Source organism: Trichoplusia ni, chromosome 5, assembly GCF_003590095.1.
Source record: "Trichoplusia ni isolate ovarian cell line Hi5 chromosome 5, tn1, whole genome shotgun sequence".
In the NCBI taxonomy this organism is placed as follows: Eukaryota; Metazoa; Arthropoda; class Insecta; order Lepidoptera; family Noctuidae; genus Trichoplusia; species Trichoplusia ni.
Genome location: NC_039482.1, coordinates 5,523,353 through 5,546,448, shown reverse-complemented (window position 1 = coordinate 5,546,448; position 23,096 = coordinate 5,523,353). Strand labels below are relative to the sequence as shown.

The window sequence follows — 23,096 nt, the reverse complement described above, 5'->3', positions numbered from 1 at the left end:
AACTACGTGAACGCAAATCTGACACTGACAGATAGCTTTTGCTGTCAAACAAATGTTACTCTGATTTTATGTTGCTGATTGTTGCTTCGTTCGTAATGTTCGCTAGAGATCGATTCTATTTTGAGATTGAAAAGTGATACAGTTGTAATAAGTATTATTTTTGTAATACAAACCGTTTTATGCATCTAATGCTTGAACGATATTCATGTGCATTTTATCTATATTGACTCTCAAAGCCAAAATGTGTAGCTGAAGTTCTACTGAGCCGGTTTTTGTTGCTAATACCTAATGGTAGCCGTAACAAAACAAAAATAAACATGTCTGATGCTTGGGAAGAGATCCAAGCTGTTAAAAGCAAAAGAAACAGTCTTCGAGAGAAGTTAGAGAAACGTAAAAAAGAACGACAGAATATCTTAAGTGCAAATTTAGTTCCTGCTGAGAAATCTGAAGGATCTCCGGGTGGCGGGAAAGAGCGATCAGCGGCGAGTCCATCGACATTGAAAAATGAAGGTAATCAGTTTGAAAATAACAATTATTACCCAAATATAAGTTATAATTCTGTTTTATAATTATTATTACTACTTTCAGCAGCCCCAGCGACTACAGAAAAGCCAAAAGTAGTTCCATCGGCGTCGCTGGAGGTTCGTTTGCTACAGGTCTTGTCCGACATGCAGTTGCAACTGCCGGCGACTGCCAGTGCTCTGCTGCCTGGCCTAGGAGATGTGGATGCAGGAATCGTGGCCAGCTTACTGCAGAAATTCGCTACACAGAAGCTCATAACGTAAATATAATGAGCCTTGCTTTAAAATCTTTAAAACATACAAAAAGCCACTTAGTAACTAAAATTTAAAACTTATTAAACTAAAATCAATCTCAAAAAACTTAATATTAAATTCTGTTTCTATAATGTTGCTCATACTTACAGGATAAAGGAACGGACAGAAAGTACAACAGATGCAAGCATAGAGGTTGAGAGTGCAGAGTCTGTAAGACTAGCTGCTGTGCTTGCTGCTCTTATGGAGGAGCAGAGCACTGGGAATAAGAGAAAAGGTTTTACTACAATGTACTATTAATAATAAAAGAATATGATGGTTTTTTTACATTCAAAAATAACTTAAGCATAACAATAACAAGTTAAACAAATTAATGATAATGATATATAGCACTTCTATAGAATTGTAATAATCTTTGCCTTCACAAGTGATCACAAAAGACTTAACTATAAACAGTAGAGTATAAAGCTATTGCTTCAATTGTACCCCTTTTATCATGGGTTTTATCAAAGGTTGAGTTCACAAAATGGCTTATGTAGAGATAGGCAGCAGTATGTAAGTCAATATGAGCCATTGTTGCAGGTGATAGCACTACAGAAGAGACTGCAAATCCCAAAGTATCAAAAACTGCAACAGATGAGAAGAAAACAGCCAAAAATGATACAGATATTATGGTAAGTAAATACTCAAATAATGTTTGTAAATCCACACGGCATGCTGACTATCTGAGTTATAATTATAAATAAAGTTTAATATTAAATTATAAAAGAAAAAAGTTTTCGAATAGCTGCTACTAATTGCAGTCGCTCCTGGCAATGCCTTCGAGTCGTGAAAAAGCTGTGAAAAGAGTTGGTGAAGAGATCATGGACCTTCTGAGCAAGCCCACTGCCAAGGAGAAGTCTTTAGCTGACAAGTTCAAAAGTCAAGGAGGTTAGTTATTAAGACAATCTAATTTAAATCAATTAATGTAATGAAAATGCAAAGTACTTAGCTGACTTGTTTCATATTAGTACTGGTAATTATTTAAAATCGCTCTAGTTTCCGGAATAAAATAAGATATCTTGAATATTTATGGAACCGCCACGACACAAGGATTAAATTCCCTACTGCGTTCGTTCTAAAAAGTTACCAATAATATGCTAGGATGACGCCACCCTGCGAACTATACGAAATACTTCAAAGGTCACCTCCCATATTAACCCAATTCCATACCCCAGGTGCTCAGGTGATGGAGTTCTGTCCGGCGGGCACGCGCGGCGAGTGTTCCCGCGCGGCGGGCGCGGGCGCCGGGCCCTGCCGCAAGCTGCACTTCAAGAAGATCATACAACCACACACCGACGAGGCGCTCGGGGACTGCTCTTTCCTCAACACCTGTTTCCACATGGACAGCTGCAAGTATGACGACACATACACACGCACACACACACATACACTTAAAGGCAGTGGTTCACAACGGCTCAATAGGAGCAAAAAGATAAAGTGCCAATTCTTATACATTGCAAAGCCACAAATCGACCAATAACTCATTTTATGTCGACTTGTGACCTGTATATTTAATGTTCCCCAGATACGTGCATTACGAAGTCGACAATACGGATCCCAATGCAAACGCGCCCAAACCTGAGGCCGCGCCTAAAGGGGCACATAATGGTAAATATAATTTAGAGAACTTATAATAATATTTATTTTTTCTTAATTGAAATAACCGTATGCTGTTGTATTTTAGGAACTCCGGCCGCGCCAAAAGTGGATGGCGTGTTAACACTGACGCCGCCGCAGTGGCTACAGTGCGACCTACGATATCTAGATATGACGTTCCTAGGTGAGTATGTTTCCCCCAGTGCATTTGGCAAATTTTGGCTTGAGGCTTTAAAAGTTAAATGCTATCATGTACCATGTGAAACCAGCTATAATAATTTCGCTATCTCGTCAACTAGTTCACATTATACACGGTCATTTTTTAGTCGTCTTACAAAAGTAGCCCAGTTCATGTATCCGACGTAAAATACCCCTAGGCGTGATTATTATTTTTTCATCATCAACTAATATAATAAGTGCGAAGAAAAAGTAAACAGATATCTGAAATATACTCTTAAAAATGATAAAAACGACGCCGCCCGCGCCCCTCACCATTGTTACAAGGCTCGGACCGCGCTCGCAACAGAGCTGTGTTTCTAAAAAACTACGAATTGCATCATAATATTGAATAAAAATTGCATTTTAAATTTATTGAAATCTCATAAATACCATTTTTATCATAAACGTGTTCTAGTCAATGGATACATGAACTGGGCTGCTTTTGTAAAACGACTAAAAAATCACGGTGTATATAAAAAAAATGTCAACAACATAGGTTCATACACACAAAATGTTAAGTTGTGGTATAGTCAGGAACAAATTTGTGAATTGACGCCGCGATTTGCGCCGTGCAACCTACAACGAGCGGGAACGGTGCGAAGCGTGAACGTGAACGCGGGAAACTATCTACACACGCGTTTCGCGGCTTTCGCGCCGCGAGTGTGGAGCGCGCTTAACAATAGTATTGTGTGCACCGTAGGCAAGTTCGCGGTGATAATGGCGGACCCGCCGTGGGACATCCACATGGAACTGCCGTACGGGACCATGTCGGATGACGAGATGAGGTGTCTCGGAGTGCCGCAGCTGCAGGACCAGGGACTCATCTTCCTGTGGGTCACCGGCAGGTAGCTTACTTATATACTTTACTTTGATGATTGTAATTTTCCATGGCTCACGAAACTATTTGACGGCACAGTCTATGTTGGTGTGACAACGATGATGACCTACATGATGTGTATTATTTTAAGTAGCAATATAATAGTCAACTTGTTTACACAAGAAGCTGATTAACATACTTTTTAGTATAAATATTAGAAATATCACCCATATTTACATAAATGTTGATCCTGGATCAAAGGATTTTTGAGGGGCACCACTCAGTATGAATAAACGTTGTTTAGAAGAATTGAGGAGTTATCAAAACAAATTTACATTGAAAATTGAACCTTATAACTATACAGTTATTTTTCTTTATCAGAGCGATGGAGTTAGGGCGCGAGTGCCTCAAGCTGTGGGGCTACGAGCGCGTGGACGAGCTGATCTGGGTGAAGACCAACCAGCTGCAGCGGATCATACGCACCGGCCGCACTGGGCACTGGCTCAACCACGGCAAGGAACACTGCTTGGTCAGTATGCAACAGGCTACAGGTCAAAAAGGGTGTCTTGTGCATGTGATTTGTATGTTTGTAAAACACCCGCGTCACAAGGATGAAATTCCTTACTGCGAGTCTTATTTAAAAAAAAAAAGCATATATGAAATTCTCGCGTACGAAATTGAACTCAGAAACGTTTCTTCAATATTTTATCTATATCTATTTTATACGATATCTATTTTTCATGACACCATTTCTTTTTTCATTTTAACGGCAAGACAAATTTTACTTGGACTAGACACGACTAGGTATAAATATAATTATTTCATGTTAAAACATTCAGTATTTTGCTAAGTAGTTCTTGATTTTATTTGAAATCTTTGTGTCTATGAGTCCTATCTGATGTGAACTACCTACTTCCCAGGTGGGTATGAAAGGCAACCCCGAGAATTTAAATCGCGGCCTGGACTGTGACGTCATCGTGGCCGAGGTACGCGCCACCTCGCACAAGCCAGACGAGATATACGGCATCATTGGTAAGGACACTACTTTCAGTTAATAGAAATTAAGTCATTAGTACAAGAAGAACGATGAACCGATGGCTTTTGTATACCAGAAGTCACTTGGGTGACTAAAGGTGAATATTTGCACAGAAAACTTGAATCACAAATAGATGCTTAAAAGGTTATTTAATTTCAGAACGACTCAGTCCTGGTACAAGGAAGATAGAACTGTTTGGTCGACCACACAACGTTCAGCCTAACTGGTCAGTAGTTTATTTGGCAATAGTATACAAACCTTAAAATAATGAGAAATTATATTTTCTTATCTGTCACATTGGTAACAGGATCACCTGCTGGATCACCTCATTTCTGATTCTGTTTCATAGAGAAGTAGTAGATAAAGAGAAATGGTTATTGAATTGTTTGTCATTTCCAGGATAACCCTGGGCAATCAGGTGGACGGCGTGCGTCTGGTGGACCCCGATCTGATCGCGGCCTTCAAGAAGCGCTACCCCGACGGTAACTGCATGGCACCGCCGCCTCCAGACCCCGGCCTCGCATAGGGTAACAGTAATGAGACATGTGTAGAAAAACTCCGCGTTTAAAAAAGCAGGTATTATCTACCTTGTGGAATTGATAACTTTTTGCAAACACACTTAAAATGACATCTACACAAACATATTATGTCTATATCCTTGCAACAGTCTTTGCAAAAATTCGCTGCAGTTTGTTTTTGCAAATGAGTGATACCGTTGCCAAGTTGCATGTTTGCTCGGAAATGAACAACTTTTTCAATATGATGTGTGAATTTCGCTCGACTTTTAAACGGACAAACACGTTGTTTATGATTGTTTCTATGAAAAAATAAAGTGATAACTTTGTTGAATTCTTTAATAATAGTTTTATAGACTGTCGTAAGTTCTTATCTTGCGATTATTAAAGTTAAGACTGTGAAAACTATATTTTATCCACTATTTCCTGAACATGAAATTATATATTTTTGTATGTTATTGTAAGCAAACATTGTATGTAAGTTAAATAAATTGTTAAGTTACTCTAATTATAGCATAACTTAGAAAAAAATGAGTAACCCAATCATGACCACAAAAAAGGCGAACTGTACATAGTGTAAATATTTAGTGGTAATAAAACAATTTGGATATAAAACGTATTTTTATTAGTGTGGTACGATAACACGACACAATTTGCTCGGCGGCTCAGTAGAAGCTGGTGGTCTGCGGGTTCCGCCGGCCCTTCGGCGACATCGGCCGCGGCTGGCTGTAGAAACTCCGCGATAACGAGCTCGGCTTCTCTCTGCCGCCGCTGAAATCACACATATCATGTAATGTACGAGGTTTCAAGTCGATTATTTGGAAGTTCATGCGCGCACGGTATACGCGCGCAGAAAAAAACGCTTGGCTGAAACAGTACCTATCTTACATAATTTTAACTACTAGGTGGTATTAATAGTTGTTTACTAGTAATTTGTAAGGCAATTCGAAACTAAATCTAAGGGAAAATAAATTTACCTTAAGTCTTGCGTATTACTTGGTTTCATCAAATTACTGGCTCTAGTGTTCAGATTCTTGACACTAGGTTTTTTAGGAGATAAACTAAAAAAATATAAATGAGTCCGTTAATAAAAACATTTAAACGTCGATTAGATCAGGTCATAGCCTCTGGTGATATGACTGATCAATTTGCAAGCTATAAGAAATATTAGTAAAATATTTTTAGTTACCTGACTTTTTCGTGAAACCCGCCACTTTTTTCTGCATTGATAGTTTCTCGCAATCTCCTTTGAAACTGATGATAACAAATAATATTAAATATGTAGATCTTATGGTATTGGGCGTAGTATAACAGCTAGGCTAATAAAGTTGTTATTTTTGTATTTATTTCATCATGGACCCAATCGGAGTCCTAAATCATGTTTATTGACTCCAGTTGGGTCCCTAAATATTAGGGTGTTCCCGATATAATGTGTAAGTAAGCAGTTAATAAATAATGAGCAGGAGGGTAGATATGCCTGACGACTCAACGCGTACTTCTACACTACATATCATAAGCGTTTGTACTTGTTGTGCACGTGTAATACCTTGATGCTGTTGAGCATGTCCCCCTGCGTGGCGAGCGGGCGCTCGTCGGAGCGCACGCTGGGCGCGCGGCGCGGCGCGGGCGCGTCCCGCGTGGCGCCCAGCGACGCCGCGCCCAGCGACCCGTCGCGACACATCGACACTGCCGCAACAACACACTTACTACAACCTAGTAGTGACCAAGCCATAGTATCTAACTAGAATTAATGTGTACAACAAATATCCTTTGGGATTATTTGATAATACATTTTGGTACATTAAAAATGTACATACAAATCTAAAGCCTTATAGACCTAAATATGTCTTTAATTTTAAAAAAGGCTTTCAATTTGAATACTAATTTACTGTTGGAATAAAAATGTTATTTGTTCTTGCTATAATAGAAGTAAATAAAATTAAAAGCAAAGTAACTTAGTTAAAGTGTATCATTAAAAATGCATAAATAACAAAAACATTTTATTTACTCTGTTCTAAAATCTAAATCACATGCCTTTGATATTGGTAACAATATCTAAATATAATATTACTTCATAGACTATAAGTAAGTGCTGCTAAAACATAATAAATAAGAGCTTATCTTAATACAAATTTGTTTGAAATTAACTAAAAATTGTACAACAGACCCCAATGTATTTATAATAATATATCTTGAATTCATGAACAGCATTGAGTGGCAAAAAAATAACTAGCAACAACTTTAATCCATGTGAAGTTTTATACTATTTAAATATCCATCCAAATAATAATGGAAAAAAATATTTATAAACGCTGATGACTGGCCACTCTTTTGAGAATAAATAAGCATTATGTTATTCTTTGCAATCATTGTGAGGTCATTCTACATAAATTATAACCACCGTTTATAAATAGTTAAGCTGTATCCTTTGACCTTTCTGTATTTGCTACTACTGAGTCCTTTTTATCCTCTATTTCCTTAGTATCAAGTTTGTACAGCTGCTTCCTCATGGCCGCCGGTCCAACAAACATTTCCGGAGTCTTCTTAGTTTCTGGTAAATATACTTCATAAGTCTTGAAATATTTGAGAACACTCTCTACATCCTCTTCCTTTAATTTGTATTCTAATGCTATTTTACTAGCTGTTACTTCGTTTGGGCTCGTTTGATGTGCAGATATAAAGTTAATTGCATCTCTGAGTGTAGTTCTTCCATAGGTCACTTTCTCTGGTTCTTTAAAACCAAAATCATATTCAGGCGGCACGGTACGGTCCAGGGGCAAGGCGCGCTTACTTTTAGCTTTTAATCTCAACTCCTCCGTAACGTCCACTTCAGGTCTTCCGTGTGAGGTTACATAAACGTCTTTTAATCTTATATCGAGTCCTTCATCTTTTTTATCTAGCTTTTCATCGATATCAGGGTTTAATTCGAGTGTTCGCTTTAAATCTTCGATATTATCGGGGTATCTCGGAGCCGGGACTGGTTTGTCTTTTGAAATAACTCGATGCGCGCGGTTCTCAATGTTGAATGACTTGATAGGTCGCAAAGCTTTTGTCATTAAAGCACCCATCTCAGGCAGCTTTATCACAGTATTATTTAACAATAGTCACTCAATTCACTTGAATAACATCGCTTCAAAAGTAAATAATGTCGATTGCATCATAATAAGTGAGGTTATTTTCATTAAGACATTTGACAATTGTCAGTTTCGAATTCGGAATTTAAAATGTTTTTTTTTTGTCTGTGAAACTGGCAGCTGTCATTATAATTGCCAGTATCATTACAGTAAAAAGTTTTCAGTGAGTGCAATATAAATAAATAAATAACTCAAGTATTGTTAACCAATAAAACATGATATTATACTTACACTTGAGTCTCGATAGGACATCTTTCAAAGCAGATTTTGAGGCATCTTTTACCAGAAATTTCTCTGTTGGTGATGGCGTGTTTGTAGCCCTAGATTGTTCATTCGTCATGCGCCCAGGAGGACTTGGACTGCGTCCAAGCCTTCGTCGATGTTGGGGTTGCATTGGAGTTTTCGACGCTGGGAATAATCATTTCAAAATTTATTTTTTATTAACATTTTAAGTTTCTTGGTTATATTAACCAACGCATTGCAAAGTCCCAAAATTTCTGAAGAAATCGTGATTACCTGTGCTGTAAGATGATGGCGTAATATGCGCTGCACCAGTTGGTAATGGGTTAAAGTAGTTATTTGTAGGGCGGCTTGCATAGTGAGGAGTCACTGTAACAGCTGTGTTCAATTGCTTCTCTCGCTCCGTGTTGTATATACTACTTCGCATTAGATAATTCTGAAAACGAAGGGAGAATTAATACTGATTGATGAAAATTTTAAACGATTGTTTAATTAAACAATGTCTTTCTTACTCTAGCATCATGAACGCTTTTAATGACGGGCGCTTGGCTGGTACGATACGTTGTTATGGGATTTAAACCACGGATACTTCTTGAATCCGACTCCTAGAGGGGTAAAACACGAAAATTACCAAATATAGTAGGAACATACAAAAAAATATTGAAGTCTTAAATATTTACCCGTACGAGAGGTTTGATAGTTTCCCTCGGCGGCGGGGATCGCGTAGCTGAGGTCCTAGAAGTTGGCCGACCCGCTTTAGGGTCTCCTGCTCCACTACTGCGCCGCGACACATTACTGATTGCGTCATAGTGGTCTCTATTTCAATACAAAATATCAACATGCATCACTTAAATTAGTTAAACTTATGAACGAAAAATTTCAAATTGAGTTTTACCCTCTGTATAATATCTTTTGAGTATTGTTCATAGTTTGCGTCTTCACGCGCCAGTCGCACTCCTTCTCGGTCGCCTTATTAAAAGCTATATCGACAAAAGAAAGCCATTTTAGCACATTAAATTCTCAAAATAAAATCATATTCATTAATAATAGAAACTGATTACAAACCAAGTCTAATAATCTGCAAAGCTTATTCGCATTACATTTGTCTGGAGCATAGCTTGCGCAACGCACCGACAACATCCACAGACCGTAGTGTATGCTTTCACAACATGAATGACAGCACAGTATTCTCTTCCACAGCGAGATTCTCTCTGTCTGGCTGTCACCGTCTTCGTGCTCCTCGGTTATCAAGTTATTCCTTATAATACAACCTTTGACTTGAGTCATCGTTGTAGTCGGTATAACAGTCAAGTCGCAAGACGTTATAAATACTTCATCGTCTTCGTGATCCGCCTTACTTCCTGGCTCTGGACGTAAAATGAGAAACACATTGACGAAATTCCCTGATTGCGTGCCATGTCCATGTTTAAAATAACACTGTTTATCAAGTCATTACGTTATAAGAGTGACGGTGCGTTGCGTAAAGCTTTGCTGCAAGAAAAGCTAGGAGTACAAACAGTGCTACTTTAAACATTTTTAAGTAAATCGTAACAAGTAGGTACAGCAATAGAAAAAAACAAGATACCATACATTAAGGAACAAAATAACACTGTTTGGAATGAGTAATTTAAGAGTAATGAACTACATACTATAAAGGCCCTAGATCAGCCTATCACAGTCGACATTTTCTTCCATTCAACCTTCGCCAGGAAAAAATTGTATGTACTTGACAAAATGTAAGTTATACCTGTACCGCGCTATCGACTGCAAGAGACTAATAAGACGGCAAATGAGATGTTGAGCAGCTAACCTTCTTTGATTCTTGAGTTCTGTGGCCTCACAGGTGAAGCTACTTCCGGGCGACATTGCTTCTGTATCGGAGGCGGCGGTGACGGGGACTTGTGAAACACCACTGGCCTTTGTTTCATAGTTTTCTCAGCAATCGAATAAACACCAAATTCGTGCAAGGGCATCTTTTCTGTGTCCTGATAGGTACGTTTCCTGTCACAAACTTTATTAATTTCAGTTTTCATTAGCAAATTTTTATTAAAAACTTTTTGAGAATGGTATGAATTGTATGAAAATTAAAAAAAAGCTACAAGGTACTCACGCGTACTTATCGGGAATGCCCAACTCCTTCTCGGCGTGTCTCGCCTCATAACCCACCCACCGCTTCAGCTCAGGATTAAGAACTTCGGTTGCGTCCGAAAACGGTCGAACAACCCCGATAAATACGTAACGTGTCATTTAAGATTGAAAACGAGGTTTACGAAAATTACTAAAATTACATGTGCAATACTGGTGATGTAAAAATATGTAATCGATTCCAACTGTCACTGAAATCTTCACCTGTTTACCTATAAAGATTCCCCTGCTTTATCAGCCACGGTTCCAGCTCCTCCAGCCAACCCTGGAAATAAACAGATAAAAATATTGCATGCATGGGAAATCTTAAGGCTAAGGTGCCAGCATGCGGAGAAGTGGAGGAATATTTACCGATAGTCATTAAAGTATATTGGTAAATTTTCATCACTTTCTTCACTCCGTAGTTGTACCTACTTTGCTTCATCGAACTGGCAGTCATAAGTATTAAAGTTTTTTTACCTGTTGGTGTCCAATGACTGATCCCGGTCTGCATATCCTCATCCAGCCTATAGCTTCGTGAGACGTCATCCGGTAGTGCTTAATCAAGTAACAACCAATCAACGAGCCCGTGCGCCCTAGACCTGCCTAAACAATTTGGCCGTCAGAAACATAAATACAATGAAAACGAGAAAATATCTCAAACAGATTAAATTCATAACCTTGCAATGAACCGCTAGGGCACAACTGGCTTCTTCGCTAATCTGCAGAAACTTGAAAAGTATGTGCCGTGGGGGACACGATCCGTCAGGAAAGAATAGATCGTAATGTAGTATCCCGACATTGTTAAACCTATAAGTAGTAAAAGATCAGAAATGTATGTGTAATGCATATTCCTTAGAATGAAAATAAATAATAAAATAAATGCGGACAACATCACATACATTGTTCTGAACCCAAAGTAAGTTGCCAAAGCACTTGTGTTATGGAATTCAGATACAACGAAGGTACCACAAACACCCAGACCCGAGACAATGTAGAAATGTGATTTTTACATTGACCTCACCGGGGATCGAACCCGGGACCTCAGAGCTAGCGACACCTTGAAACCGGTGCGTACGCCACTCGACCACGGAGGTCGTCTAAATAATAATAATGCGATATGTGTTGGTACTTACACGTTTCCATCATACAATCTTTTGTTTAATCGTATGACTATTTTCACGTTGTTCTCCAGAAAGTAATTTATGTACATTTCTGGGGGGTGATACAAAGACACGCTGCAGTCAACTGGGCCAATGAATGCCAGAAATTTTCCTGGAATATAATAATTTATCAGTGCTATACAAATGGACGCCTACCACCAGCTTTTTAATGAGGACCGTGTCAGTTTAATCTGCGAGGCAGTTAGTAGCGCTCTGGTTTTTAGAGGTGGTGGAAGGCTCCCTGAAAATCTTCACATCTTGAACTATTTAAAACAAAGTGCCATCTTACCAGGCACAATCCAATTGAGATCGCCGCCTTGAATTTTATCTAGTCTATCATATTCTTCATAATTAAAGTCTTGAAAATTAAAAAACCCTAATTCTCGAGCCTTCTTTATTGCTTGTAAGCAGTCTGTCAGAGATATCGTGTATGACGAGTCACCTTGCGTTGCGTCTTGAAAGGGTCTTAGGAAATATAGAATTTAATTGGTTAGTAAATAATTTTTTTAGCAAAAAATACGAAACACTCAAAATATATTCAAACTACTTCAACAATAATGTAATAATTAGACCTGTAGCTCTGACCATGGACCATCAAGGGCTTCAAGGCGTCTCTTGGTGTCAAACTCAAATACAATACTCCATAACATCCCAGCAGAAATGCTGAATTCGCTTTCTTCTTAGGATCGATAGAAGTGTAATGTACAATAGTTTGCTTATGAAGATACTGTTTCAGTTTTTCATTTAATATTCTACAATATTTATATACACAACCAAGATTTAAAGGGCCAAAATCTGAATAATAATTTTCGTATAGAAGGTCATTGTCTATACAAAAATAATGTGTATCGACCGTATTTTTTAGAGTTTTTCCTTGTCTCACTGTTGCAAAGTATAAAACATTTTTTATATATTCTGCCATAAACAATATATCAGGACTTCGAGTCATCATTGCAATAACAACGATACGTAACTTAATTGATAGTACATCTTCAAAATAATAAAAAAACTCATTTACAACTAAAATACACAGTTTTTTGTAAAATAAGACACTAAAACACGACGATTTCACAACACAAACATATTTTCTAAACAAATTTTACAAAAATAAAATCATACAAAATTCAAATGACGCTGTCGTTGGCACTCTTTTGTTTTAAACTTACCGCGGTCGAGACTTCAAACAGATTTACAAGTTGCCAGTCCCTAATTGTTATGCTTAAGTTAACTAATTCTCTTCGCAGTTCAAATATGGTAAATCGTCTTCAACGATTACAAATTATAATCAAAAATACCTAAATTTTGGGAAGTGAAAATAGGACATAAATACAGAATATTTTCGTATCCAATCATCAGCTCAAATTAAATGGCAAGTATTGCAAGCTTCAAAAAATGTTTGAAAACATCACAGTAAAAAATGTTTTTGACAGCTCTAGTCTTTTTCCGGTACGCAAGGTAAATTGTCAAACGTCCTGTGTTGCTTTTCTCTGAATCTTGAGATATTTTCGCAATCTAAATTTCTATTGTGACCGTAGCTATTACTAAATCATGTCGGTGTATATCTCAACCTATTGTAATTCGTATTTCAGGTCGTCCAATCATAAAAAACCATGGCTGATGTCGAAGTGTAAGTACTGTTTTATATTATCTCGATTTTGCCTATTCACCGCGTTTTGATCTTAAATCCTTGAATTATCAACCGATTATGCGATGAATAATTGTTTTTTAGTAGCATTTATAATTCAGTTTCGCATTTAATATAAAGTAAACATGTTGTCAACATAACCTTAAACTTACTATTGTCTGAGAAAACCGTAAATCAAATATCAGTACGAAATGTTTCTCAAGTATATTATAGCACGACGTTTCATCAATCTCAATCTATTCGCTCCTGAATTGTACCTTTAATTATGGTAATATCCGAATTAACTTGCATCAATGCCTTAACTATAATACGATGTGGAATTTGACATTGTTCAGAAGATTAACCTATGTTTGTATGTTAGTGAGGTACCCGTGAACCCCGTGCTGAGCGGCGGAGCTATGGACGTGAACACTGCCCTCCAGGAGGTGCTCAAGACCGCCCTCATCCACGGTGGGCTTGTACATGGACTCCACGAGGCTGCTAAGGCTCTTGACAAGTTAGTAACAAGCTTTAGGTGCTAACTTGTATTCTATTATCGTTTGCAGTAAATTTCTCTACCATTTATCATAGTGTTGTTTACATGTCAATATTTCTTATTCTTCTAAAACTAGAACTTTGGTGCACATAACCGTAACAAATTTAATATGTAATGTGTCTGGACCATTAAAAAAAATTAACTGTTCAATATGACATACCATAACCATGTGGGAATTTTAATTTAGTAAACACTGAGCATTGGAACTTAACCCAATATTCATGCAGTGTGGCACTGTTCTAGTTCCATGCTGTGTGGAAATATCTCATGTGGTGACAACTGTGTGGGATTCACTCTGATGCTAACAGTGACGCACATGCATAGTACCACACTGTTCTAAATGTAAACATTGTGGCCTCCCATATGTGCCACATTTCATTAATTGTCATCTCAAATCTTGTGTTGCCAGAAATATAATGCTCAAATTTTTTCACTTCCAAACAGGTAACACATCTGCAAGCTTTAATGTTTATATTTGACTTTAAATCTGTCTTGCTAAATGTATAATTGTCATTACCAGGAGGCAAGCAGTACTGTGCGTTCTCGCTGAGAACTGTGATGAAGCTGCATACAAGAAGCTGGTCCAGGCTCTCTGCAACGAGCACCAGATCCCACTTGTGAAGGTAATGATTTTTTTCAAAGTATTACTTAAAAGATGGATGTTCAGACAAATAACCATGAAAAATATAAGTGGTTGACTAATATATTGTCAAAAAAACTATTACAGCATTATAATTATTTTTAAGGGCCTGTCTGCTCTAAATTAAGTTATTGCGCTCCGCACGAGCGGTGCCAGCCCCATGCTGGTCTCGCAAAAGGAGCGCAAAGTAAACTGTGTGCCCCTATGGTGACCTTCAACATGAGGGATCAACTTTCCTAGCACCCAAACATTAACATTCCTGTTTCATACGATCTGCCTTACACTATTATACTTTTAACTCATGTGTATTCATAAAACTATTGTGTAATTCAGGTTGACAACAACAAGAAGCTCGGTGAATGGGCGGGTCTCTGCAAAATCGACAAAGATGGCAAAGCCAGGAAAATTGTCGGCTGCTCATGCGTAGTAATCAAGGTAAGCAACTCACGACTTATCAAAATAAGATAACAAATTTTAGTCTCTCATCTCGAAATTATGCCATTATTTATTGTAATTAGTTGATAATTTGCAATATGTTGCGCTCAGCACGAACACTATCAATATTCATCGTTGCTAGTGACGAAATAACAGCGCAACATTAAATCGAGTGACCCTATGGTGTCGTGCTACTTGCACGGGCAACTTTCCTATCACTCAAACATTTTCATTACAAAATAATTAACCATTTTGACACTTAACAAAATGTGCCCAAGGGTCACAAGTTTCACATTTTTAAATGCCTCTTAGCTGGTGTCTTTCTTGTATATGTTACTGCTCTAATGCAACTGATGCTATTATTACATTTATTACCATAATATGTTCAGTTAAGACAATCTTTCAATTGCTACTTTTTTACAGGACTTCGGTGAGGAGACGCCAGCGTTGGACGTGCTCAAGGACTACCTCAAGTCCTCAAGCTAAGCCACCTAGTGTTATAAGTTTACAAATAAAAAATCCAAAAAAATTACACTATCTTTTTCTTCCGGCCAAAAATCCTCGCTAAAATTTCTCGTTCGATTTTAAAACTATTGTTTACACACAAACTGAATGTAGAATTCTGTTATTCATTTTTATTTAAATAAGAATCATAAATAGGACATAATTAAAGTTACATTAAACAAAGCAAACATTCCATACAAACATTATTTTGTCTAGTCACTCGTATCTAACTAACTTGTACGTACGCTGAACAAGCGCATTTTATATATTGTTGATACCAATAATAGTTTTACACACAAATCTTAGCAAACTGATCGCATATCTCCTTGTGCTTCGGCCATTGTTGCACTTGGCATTCCCTGAAAAGCAAGAAATCTATATAAAAGTACATCCATACTTAAGGCAGTAAATGGATATGTTGAACTTTGTTTATTATAGTATTGCCAAGTCTTAATATGATCTCATGTACCGTATCGCAACACTGACCTGCCACAATACCACTCAGTCTTACATCTGGAGCACTTCTTAGTGGCCTTGTCTCCACATTTAGCGCACTTAGCGCCGCCGCTGTCCAGCGCGAGTGCGGCGTCGCTGGTGTAGGACTCCAGCAGGCGCTTGGCCATGTTGCGCGACTCCTCCGACCCGTCCATATGAAACAACTCCAATTGGGCCTTAGCTAATGTCTTGGTGCGCTTGTGGACTTTCTTTAGGCAGGCATCTTTTATCTGAGAACATTGGAGACCGGATTAAAAGCGAAGTTTAGCAAAAAAAAATTGTGCACGTCCGTGTAATTTTTTATGAAATCTAAATAAAATATTTCAGGCCATACTTGTGGCACTAGTTCGATGAGGGTACATCCAGGATTCTTGACGCCGTTGGTGCGGTTGTGCAAGCTGGAGTAGTCGCCCACGGCCAGCCGGCATAGGAACATCTTCAGGTCGCCCAGCGGTGGGATCTGGTCCAGCATCGACTCTGACATCTTGGCTTGCAACTGTAAATACATAAATGTTTTTAGTAAGTAGATAGGATTTTTATAAAAAAAAAAACTTGAGAAATTGATGCAAAATAAAATATCAAAACAAGAGGAGGACATTTGGGAAGAAAAACCCATCAGTCATTTCGTAGTTTACATAGTTTCTGATTATTTGATAATACATGGAAATATTATAGTAACGGCTTACCCTACAAAAGGCACTACGCCGGCATTCATCGATGGTGTAGTAGTGGTTGAGTCGCGGCTCCAGCAGCAGCTGCCGCAAGCACAGCCACAGCTGCGCCTCGCTGCGGTGCATCTGAGATAACTCCTCCTCGGAGGGCTTACTCCAACGACCGACTTCAAAGTAAAAAACGTAATCAGAGATCGAAATTTAGAATATTCGAGATGTGGGATCAACGTCTAGCTTTTATTTGTAGACCCAAGTAACATTTTTGCCAAATTTTGGAAAAGCAATGTCATGGATCTGGACACATTTTTTTGTTAGAATTACTATTAATCAAATTTCGCGTAATAATAATATGCGTTGTAGTGATGTATCTTACAGTTGAAGGTCTGCAGTTCGCCCTTATCGTTGTTCTTCTTCCAGGGCTCGTGCAATAGAAGGTGGGTCAGTAGAGAGGGCAGGTCGTGTGTCTTGTACAAATTGGTGGAGATGGATGCCGCCGCGCCGCCCACCTCCATATGCTCTGCTATGTACCTAGAAACATACTCTTTATTTTAAGGACTGTAGCGAAAGTGGGAGGGATGATGTCGATATGCGTAGTGTACTACATCGACTTCGAATATATCGTTTAAGGTCCGCGTGGAAATCGCACTTCCACTCGCAGAGTATCAAACTCAAGAAATCACAGTGACTTGTGAATAAGAACAAAAAATTAAAGCATTTTTCCCGTTGAAATGTCGGTTATCGGATATAAGGCACATTAATATCTGGTATTAATAAGATCGGGGAAAATATATTTTCTTGTAGAGAACCCCCTTTCTCTGGGCCCATAGCATTTTGCCGAGTCTTGTCAACTTATCGTAAGTAATTACCAATCTTGATGTCACATTGGGGCAGAATTCTTCTTCAAAATGAAAGTCACCTTATAACTAAATAATCTTACCTTACAATAGAAATACATCTCATGCTGATATCAAACTGCAGATCCCTCTTCTGGCGGTCCAGTTCCTCAATGGCTGTCTCACATTCCAACTCCTTACTAGTCACTGGTCTTAAGTAGTTGTCACTAGAAATTCAAATGAAATAGGAAGATAGAAGATATTTCGACTGCAAAGATAGCCTGGTTGAGGTCACCACGCCAAACTCACTAAGAACGACGTGTAGCGGGTTCGATCTCTGCGTAGGACAAGAATTTGTGTGATCCAGGAATGCTTATCCTGTGTCTGGGTGTATTTGTGCATGCGAGTTATTAGAAAAACTCCGCAGACTTCTAATGAGTGGGAACATGTCCAGGACTGTTGTCCGTTTGTTCCCAAAGTTCCTACTCATAAACAACTGGTTAAATTGGTTATTTAACACAAATGTACAACCTAACGCAGAAGGCACAGATTTGAGTAGTTATTATATCTTAAATAACAAAGTAACGTACTTGATGAGAGCCAAAAGCGCGGTAAGCTGATCGACAGCATAGTTGAGCAAGTCGACGACAACGTCGCTGATGCACTGCGCTCCGTCCTCATGAAACAACACTGTCTCCAACAAGCCCACTGCTGCTGCTTCGTGGTACAACTGTAGGCATGAGTTACATTACTAAATAGATTGTGTGTTTTTAGGTCATTCTGTAATGTTTTATTTGCTTAACTGTGCAACAAAAATCTATTTAATTCTCGTCGCAATTATTAAAAATAACAAGGGTTTCAGTTTCATTTAAATAAAGAGATGTTTATTTTAAGTTCAATACTTACCACCATATAAACGCCAAACGTGTTAGCAGGAGCTGGCTCTAATTTTATTATCTGTGGATATATTTTTGTTCGCCACACTTGAATGCAAATCGCTTCGTACACCAATACTGGCAACTGAAATTATTAAGACAAATTGCAACTATCTAAATAATATAAGTATATTCATGAACAGGAAAAAGGTCTACTAATATTTACCTTTCCACAAGAAATCAGAGTTTCTTTTGTAAGTTCTTCTTGCATCGAAGACGCTTCTAAAACAGCTTGCTGGTTTAACTTCTGCAATCGAATGTGCCAATCCACCCAACTAGGTAGATGCAGGCATTTTTAATTGGTGTGTAGAGGCTAGTTATACTGAATAGGAATATAAAGAATGCTAGAAACTTACGCTTGGTTTCCAATAGCATCTATAGAAGATGGTTCCATACTTTCAACAAATAAATCAAGTTCGCCTACACCCAGGGCGCTTAACTGAGGATCTTTATCTACCATTTTTAATAGTTAAATTATTATTTTCGCTAATTATAATAATTGAATGCTCCTGAGAAATTACTTGGTTATTTGTAACTATGGTAACCTTTTCTAACGATCGTTTGAACTTGAAATAAATTTGTATTGCCGCGCCACCGGAAGTAATGATTGTGTAGAGACAAAAATTGGCATTGTTTGCTTTAACGTCAAAAGTTTAACCAACTAAATTCTTCATTGCATTTTTTTTATCAATTTACGAAACAAATGGTCCAATGAAGAATCTTATCATTTTCTTTCAAGTACAAATTATACAGAGGATAAAGCAATTTACTAAAAAGAGCACCATTGAACTAATTTAACTGTTCGTAGGTTCGATAAAAAGGGCTAACTCTCACGCGATAAAATCAAAAATTTGATTGGAAAGGAGGTATAGGTTTTTAATCGTTGATAATTAAGTACCAAGGAAGTACTAACAAGCTCTAGTGAGTGTTACTATATGAGAAAAATAAATAAAATGGCGACTGGCGGAAGTCTGTATTCTGTCTTTCTTTTGATAATTTGACACACGTGCCGCGTGGAGTTTTGCCCCGCAGGTTCTTAAAAAATTATATTTTTAGTAGTATATAAGTGATAATATTGTTCTTTATTATACAGAAAATCTAATTACAGTGTCAGTATAATAAAAAGTTTCGTGAATTTTGTGAAAAGTGATGATAAAGTTGACGAGTAGGACCATGTCATGCCGCCTCACTATTGTTCTTAGTTTTTTCAATTCCTTACGACTTTGTTTCGATCACTTAACTTCATAGAAGCATTTCCTCATGATTGCCTAGCATATTATATGCATAAATCCTAATGTTTTGCAATTTGCGTTACTTTAGTCCAACACGACCTAACCTATAAGACATCAGACAGATGCAGTGTGGTACGGCATTCAAAATAAAGGCAATAATGTCGTCAGAACTGGTATCGGGAATTATAATTGTTTCTCATGATGTTTGATTTGTGCAGGATATATACTTAGTTGACTTTTTGTACTTCATCTGCATGGTGTAAATAATCGGACTCACGGCGCACGTCCCTTGTTAAAATTTGTTGAGTGACTGTATATTAATTATAGTTATGTCCTAACAATAGTTAGAAGTCAATATTTACTCATATTAAAGAAATAATTTCCCTTCACTGAAGAATTTAAATACAAATCTTGGGTTATTTTTTATGAACATGTTGTACAATAAAATTGTGTTGAAATTGCAGCACGATGGTTGCGACTACAGACAAGAAGGCTGCGGCCGAGAAGAAGCCAGCGAAGGGTAAGGAGGACAGCAAGAAGCTGCCCGCCGTCCCCGAGTCAGTGCTCAAGCACCGCAAGAGGAGGGATGCTCTCCGCACCCGCCGCCTACAGGTAACATACCTACTTGGAGTAAACATACCCTTTTAGGAGTAATAATAAAGAATGAATGCAATATGATGTTTGAAACAATTTCTAAGTGAAGAGAACTGGATATCGCAGAATTATAAATGTGTCTGCATTACTTTATCATTTTTGTTAATACATGCTCCTCTTATTAGCTGCCGTGCAAGTTCTATTATGAAAAAATATAAGTTTAAGATAATGTTTGTTAATGATGATTCCCAATTTAAAGGCATAGTTCATCTGAATATGATGCTGTTAACTTTTTAAACTGATAATTAAAATATTCATCCACTATTGCAAAATGTTGTTTTTCACATACTAACCACAACTTTTTTGTATGAAGGTAACTCTCAAGAGGCGTTCATCGGCCATCAAGAAGAGGAAGGAAATCTTCAAGAGGGCCGAGCAATATGTCAAGGAATACCGCATCAGGGAGCGAGATGAAATCAGGCTAGCCAGACAGGTGTGATAGAAATTAAAAATGCTCAACAATATTAATTCATTTATTATTAATAGGGATGATGACAATTTTTTTTTGCAGTGTCCTACTTAATTTGTCCCGCAAACATAACGTGACCAAATTACAGTGAATGAAACTTACGCGTGACGTCACGATTGAGTATAAATTTTACTCTTATCGTTACGTCACAAGCCCCCTCTCCTAAACTTTAAAGCAGTTAATCTTTGTCAATTCTAGTTTTTCTGAAAAAGGAAAAAATATGTGTCTCATACTTTTCAATTATCTGAGGGACTAATGAGATTTTTTCTTTTTATACCCAGTCAACATCCCTATTCAGATTAATACTAAGATTATTTCAATGTATTAATTGGCAATCATAATTTGTAATTAGTTAGTGTTTATAATAGTAAAGTCTGCCTACATTAAAAAAAAATAAGTTTGTTTTTATTATGACTTAAATCTAGTTTTTATGCAGGGATACTGTTTCTTACATCAATGAACAAAACAGCATCAGTTAATTTGTTGAAATTGCTGTAATGCTTCAGATTTTTGTTTACATTGACATAAATATGGTACATATATGAATTGTTGTGTTATGTTTCCAGGCGCGCAACCGCGGTAACTACTACGTTCCCGGTGAAGCCAAACTCGCCTTCGTCATCCGTATCCGTGGTATCAACCAAGTATCACCCAAGGTAAATAACATTCTGTCAAATTTTGCCTTTGTCAAATCTTTGTTTCTTTGTTGTTAATAGCTGTGTTTTTTTGTATCTAACTTTACTTCCATGATTTTGCAGATGTTGTGTGTCAGTTATCACACCTCAAAGAAGCCTACTGTCTAAAATTTTCTTTATATAAATAACTTCACGAAAATAAGTACTGGTAATATTAAGATTTACATGAATAATAATTAATATTATGCATTGTTACCATAGGTCCGCAAAGTCCTGCAGCTGTTCAGACTGCGCCAGATCAACAATGGTGTGTTCGTGCGTCTCAACAAGGCCACCGTCAACATGCTGCGTATCGCCGAGCCCTACATCGCCTGGGGATACCCCAACCTTAAGAGTGTCAGGGAGGTTGGTATCAAACCTTCATATTATTGTTATACAACTCATAGTTGTACAACAATATGGTATCAAAGTTTTTGGGTCCAAATAGCAACTATAATGGTAGATAAATTAGTAAAAAACAACTTAGTGAGTCGATTCATTTTACAGATAAACTATGTGGTAAATTTTATGTTAGTTTTTTAAACTCATTTAATATAATTCAGGGCTCACTTGAAGGTATACAAATCAACTAACATCAAAGTTTTATAAATATTCCAGTTATAATAATATCACACAACTTTTCAGCTGGTTTACAAGCGCGGTTTCGCCAAGGTGAACGGACAGCGCGTGCCCATCGCCTCGAACACAATTGTTGAGCAGAAGCTCGGCAAACAGAACATCATCTGTGTTGAGGACCTCATTCACGAGATCTTCACCGTTGGAGAGAAGTTCAAGGTCAGTATTCCAGCAGATTATTTAGAGACTAAGATACTTGGACATGACTAGTTTATAGTTGTATTTAGTAAATGATATTGTTTAGCAAGCAATGAACTTTTAATTTAGCTTAACACTTATGAAAAATGTACGATTTCATGCTAACTTTGCTGTTTACTACATTTGGAGCAAAATCTATTTTAAATTTTCCTACTAACCTAGCTGAATCTAAAAACAGTCATAAATGATTAATAAGCCTTTATGATATTAGTGTTAAGTAATTAATCGAGCTCTTACGAATAAAAAAGTGTATGTAAAAGATTTATTCATGTTATGACTTCGCACTAGATATCATTGATGACTTGTGGCTTTTATTCAAACTATTCCACATCTATAAAAAAAATTGTTTCCACAGTACGCCAGCAACTTCCTGTGGCCCTTCAAGCTGAACAACCCCACCGGCGGTTGGCGCAAGAAGACCATCCACTACGTCGACGGAGGTGACTTCGGTAACCGCGAGGACAAGATCAACGAGCTCCTGAGGAGAATGGTCTAAGATAATAAATAGATTTTAATTATAACACGTGTTTACTTCAATACCTGCATAGTATAACTGTTTGACTCGGGATCCCGCCGCGTCAGCTCATGGTCCGAAACTAGTCGGGGCATCCAGATAAATACGCGTGATTTTACCGTTGCATCATTTAATAATGAATAATTCTTACGAAAGTTGCTATAAAAATAACTGATGATATTAAGAAATTTTATACTATCACATAACTTTCAAAATGTAATACGACCAGGATGGTAAGCGAGGTAGGCAAAAAGCGTAGGTAGGTACGGATCAGTTGCGGAAAAATAAAACTACGATTTCAAAAAAATACAAAATCATATGTTCTTAATTACTGGATCACAGATATTACAAAGCTTTTTCTCTATTT

The 23,096-nt window shown here is 37.6% G+C and overlaps 6 protein-coding genes across 7 annotated transcripts; 3 read left to right on the top strand and 3 right to left on the bottom strand.

Moving 5' to 3' along the window:
* The first annotated feature begins 43 nt into the window (after positions 1 to 43).
* LOC113494182 (N6-adenosine-methyltransferase catalytic subunit-like) lies at positions 44 to 5,613 on the top strand. Of its 2 annotated transcripts, none has more exons than XM_026872390.1 (13): positions 44 to 510; positions 592 to 781; positions 926 to 1,050; positions 1,356 to 1,447; positions 1,577 to 1,703; positions 1,991 to 2,168; positions 2,341 to 2,423; positions 2,500 to 2,595; positions 3,331 to 3,475; positions 3,829 to 3,976; positions 4,368 to 4,479; positions 4,643 to 4,709; positions 4,883 to 5,613. In XM_026872390.1, exons 1-13 carry the CDS (start codon positions 318 to 320, stop codon positions 5,007 to 5,009), a joined length of 1,683 nt encoding a protein of 560 aa, XP_026728191.1. In that variant the 5' UTR covers positions 44 to 317; the 3' UTR covers positions 5,010 to 5,613. The 2 variants fall into 2 exon arrangements, with proteins under 2 accessions (XP_026728191.1, XP_026728190.1); XM_026872389.1 differs by having other exon boundaries at positions 45 to 510; positions 589 to 781.
* On the bottom strand, positions 5,606 to 12,800 carry LOC113494181 (tyrosine-protein phosphatase cdcA-like). The gene is made up of 16 exons (XM_026872388.1): positions 12,232 to 12,800; positions 11,949 to 12,124; positions 11,633 to 11,771; positions 11,177 to 11,306; positions 10,977 to 11,102; positions 10,730 to 10,782; positions 10,183 to 10,373; positions 9,268 to 9,352; positions 9,053 to 9,188; positions 8,885 to 8,977; positions 8,649 to 8,808; positions 8,364 to 8,540; positions 6,545 to 6,684; positions 6,188 to 6,252; positions 5,976 to 6,059; positions 5,606 to 5,769 (listed from the first exon to the last, which is right to left on the bottom strand). The coding sequence occupies exons 1-16, from the start codon at positions 12,609 to 12,611 to the stop codon at positions 5,664 to 5,666; spliced, it is 2,241 nt and encodes a 746-aa protein (XP_026728189.1). The 5' UTR covers positions 12,612 to 12,800; the 3' UTR covers positions 5,606 to 5,663.
* On the bottom strand, positions 6,986 to 8,230 carry LOC113494187 (protein NDUFAF4 homolog). Its single transcript, XM_026872394.1, has one exon. The coding sequence runs from the start codon at positions 8,064 to 8,066 to the stop codon at positions 7,413 to 7,415; it is 654 nt and encodes a 217-aa protein (XP_026728195.1). The 5' UTR covers positions 8,067 to 8,230; the 3' UTR covers positions 6,986 to 7,412.
* A 271-nt stretch (positions 12,801 to 13,071) lies between the features above and the next one.
* Positions 13,072 to 15,446, top strand: LOC113494188 (40S ribosomal protein S12-like). Its single transcript, XM_026872395.1, has 6 exons — positions 13,072 to 13,114; positions 13,249 to 13,286; positions 13,666 to 13,800; positions 14,360 to 14,462; positions 14,813 to 14,914; positions 15,338 to 15,446. The coding sequence occupies exons 2-6, from the start codon at positions 13,270 to 13,272 to the stop codon at positions 15,398 to 15,400; spliced, it is 420 nt and encodes a 139-aa protein (XP_026728196.1). The 5' UTR covers positions 13,072 to 13,114; positions 13,249 to 13,269; the 3' UTR covers positions 15,401 to 15,446.
* A 90-nt stretch (positions 15,447 to 15,536) lies between these two features.
* LOC113494183 (zinc finger MYND domain-containing protein 10-like) lies at positions 15,537 to 19,047 on the bottom strand. Its single transcript, XM_026872391.1, has 10 exons — positions 18,709 to 19,047; positions 18,519 to 18,627; positions 18,324 to 18,437; positions 18,008 to 18,147; positions 17,522 to 17,644; positions 16,958 to 17,112; positions 16,600 to 16,751; positions 16,248 to 16,409; positions 15,905 to 16,143; positions 15,537 to 15,777 (listed from the first exon to the last, which is right to left on the bottom strand). Exons 1-10 carry the CDS (start codon positions 18,810 to 18,812, stop codon positions 15,708 to 15,710), a joined length of 1,368 nt encoding a protein of 455 aa, XP_026728192.1. The 5' UTR covers positions 18,813 to 19,047; the 3' UTR covers positions 15,537 to 15,707.
* Positions 19,048 to 19,286: 239 nt separating this feature from the next.
* LOC113494180 (60S ribosomal protein L7) lies at positions 19,287 to 22,736 on the top strand. The gene is made up of 7 exons (XM_026872387.1): positions 19,287 to 19,384; positions 20,049 to 20,196; positions 20,552 to 20,671; positions 21,274 to 21,363; positions 21,604 to 21,747; positions 22,027 to 22,176; positions 22,571 to 22,736. Exons 2-7 carry the CDS (start codon positions 20,053 to 20,055, stop codon positions 22,709 to 22,711), a joined length of 789 nt encoding a protein of 262 aa, XP_026728188.1. The 5' UTR covers positions 19,287 to 19,384; positions 20,049 to 20,052; the 3' UTR covers positions 22,712 to 22,736.
* Positions 22,737 to 23,096: the final 360 nt, after the last annotated feature.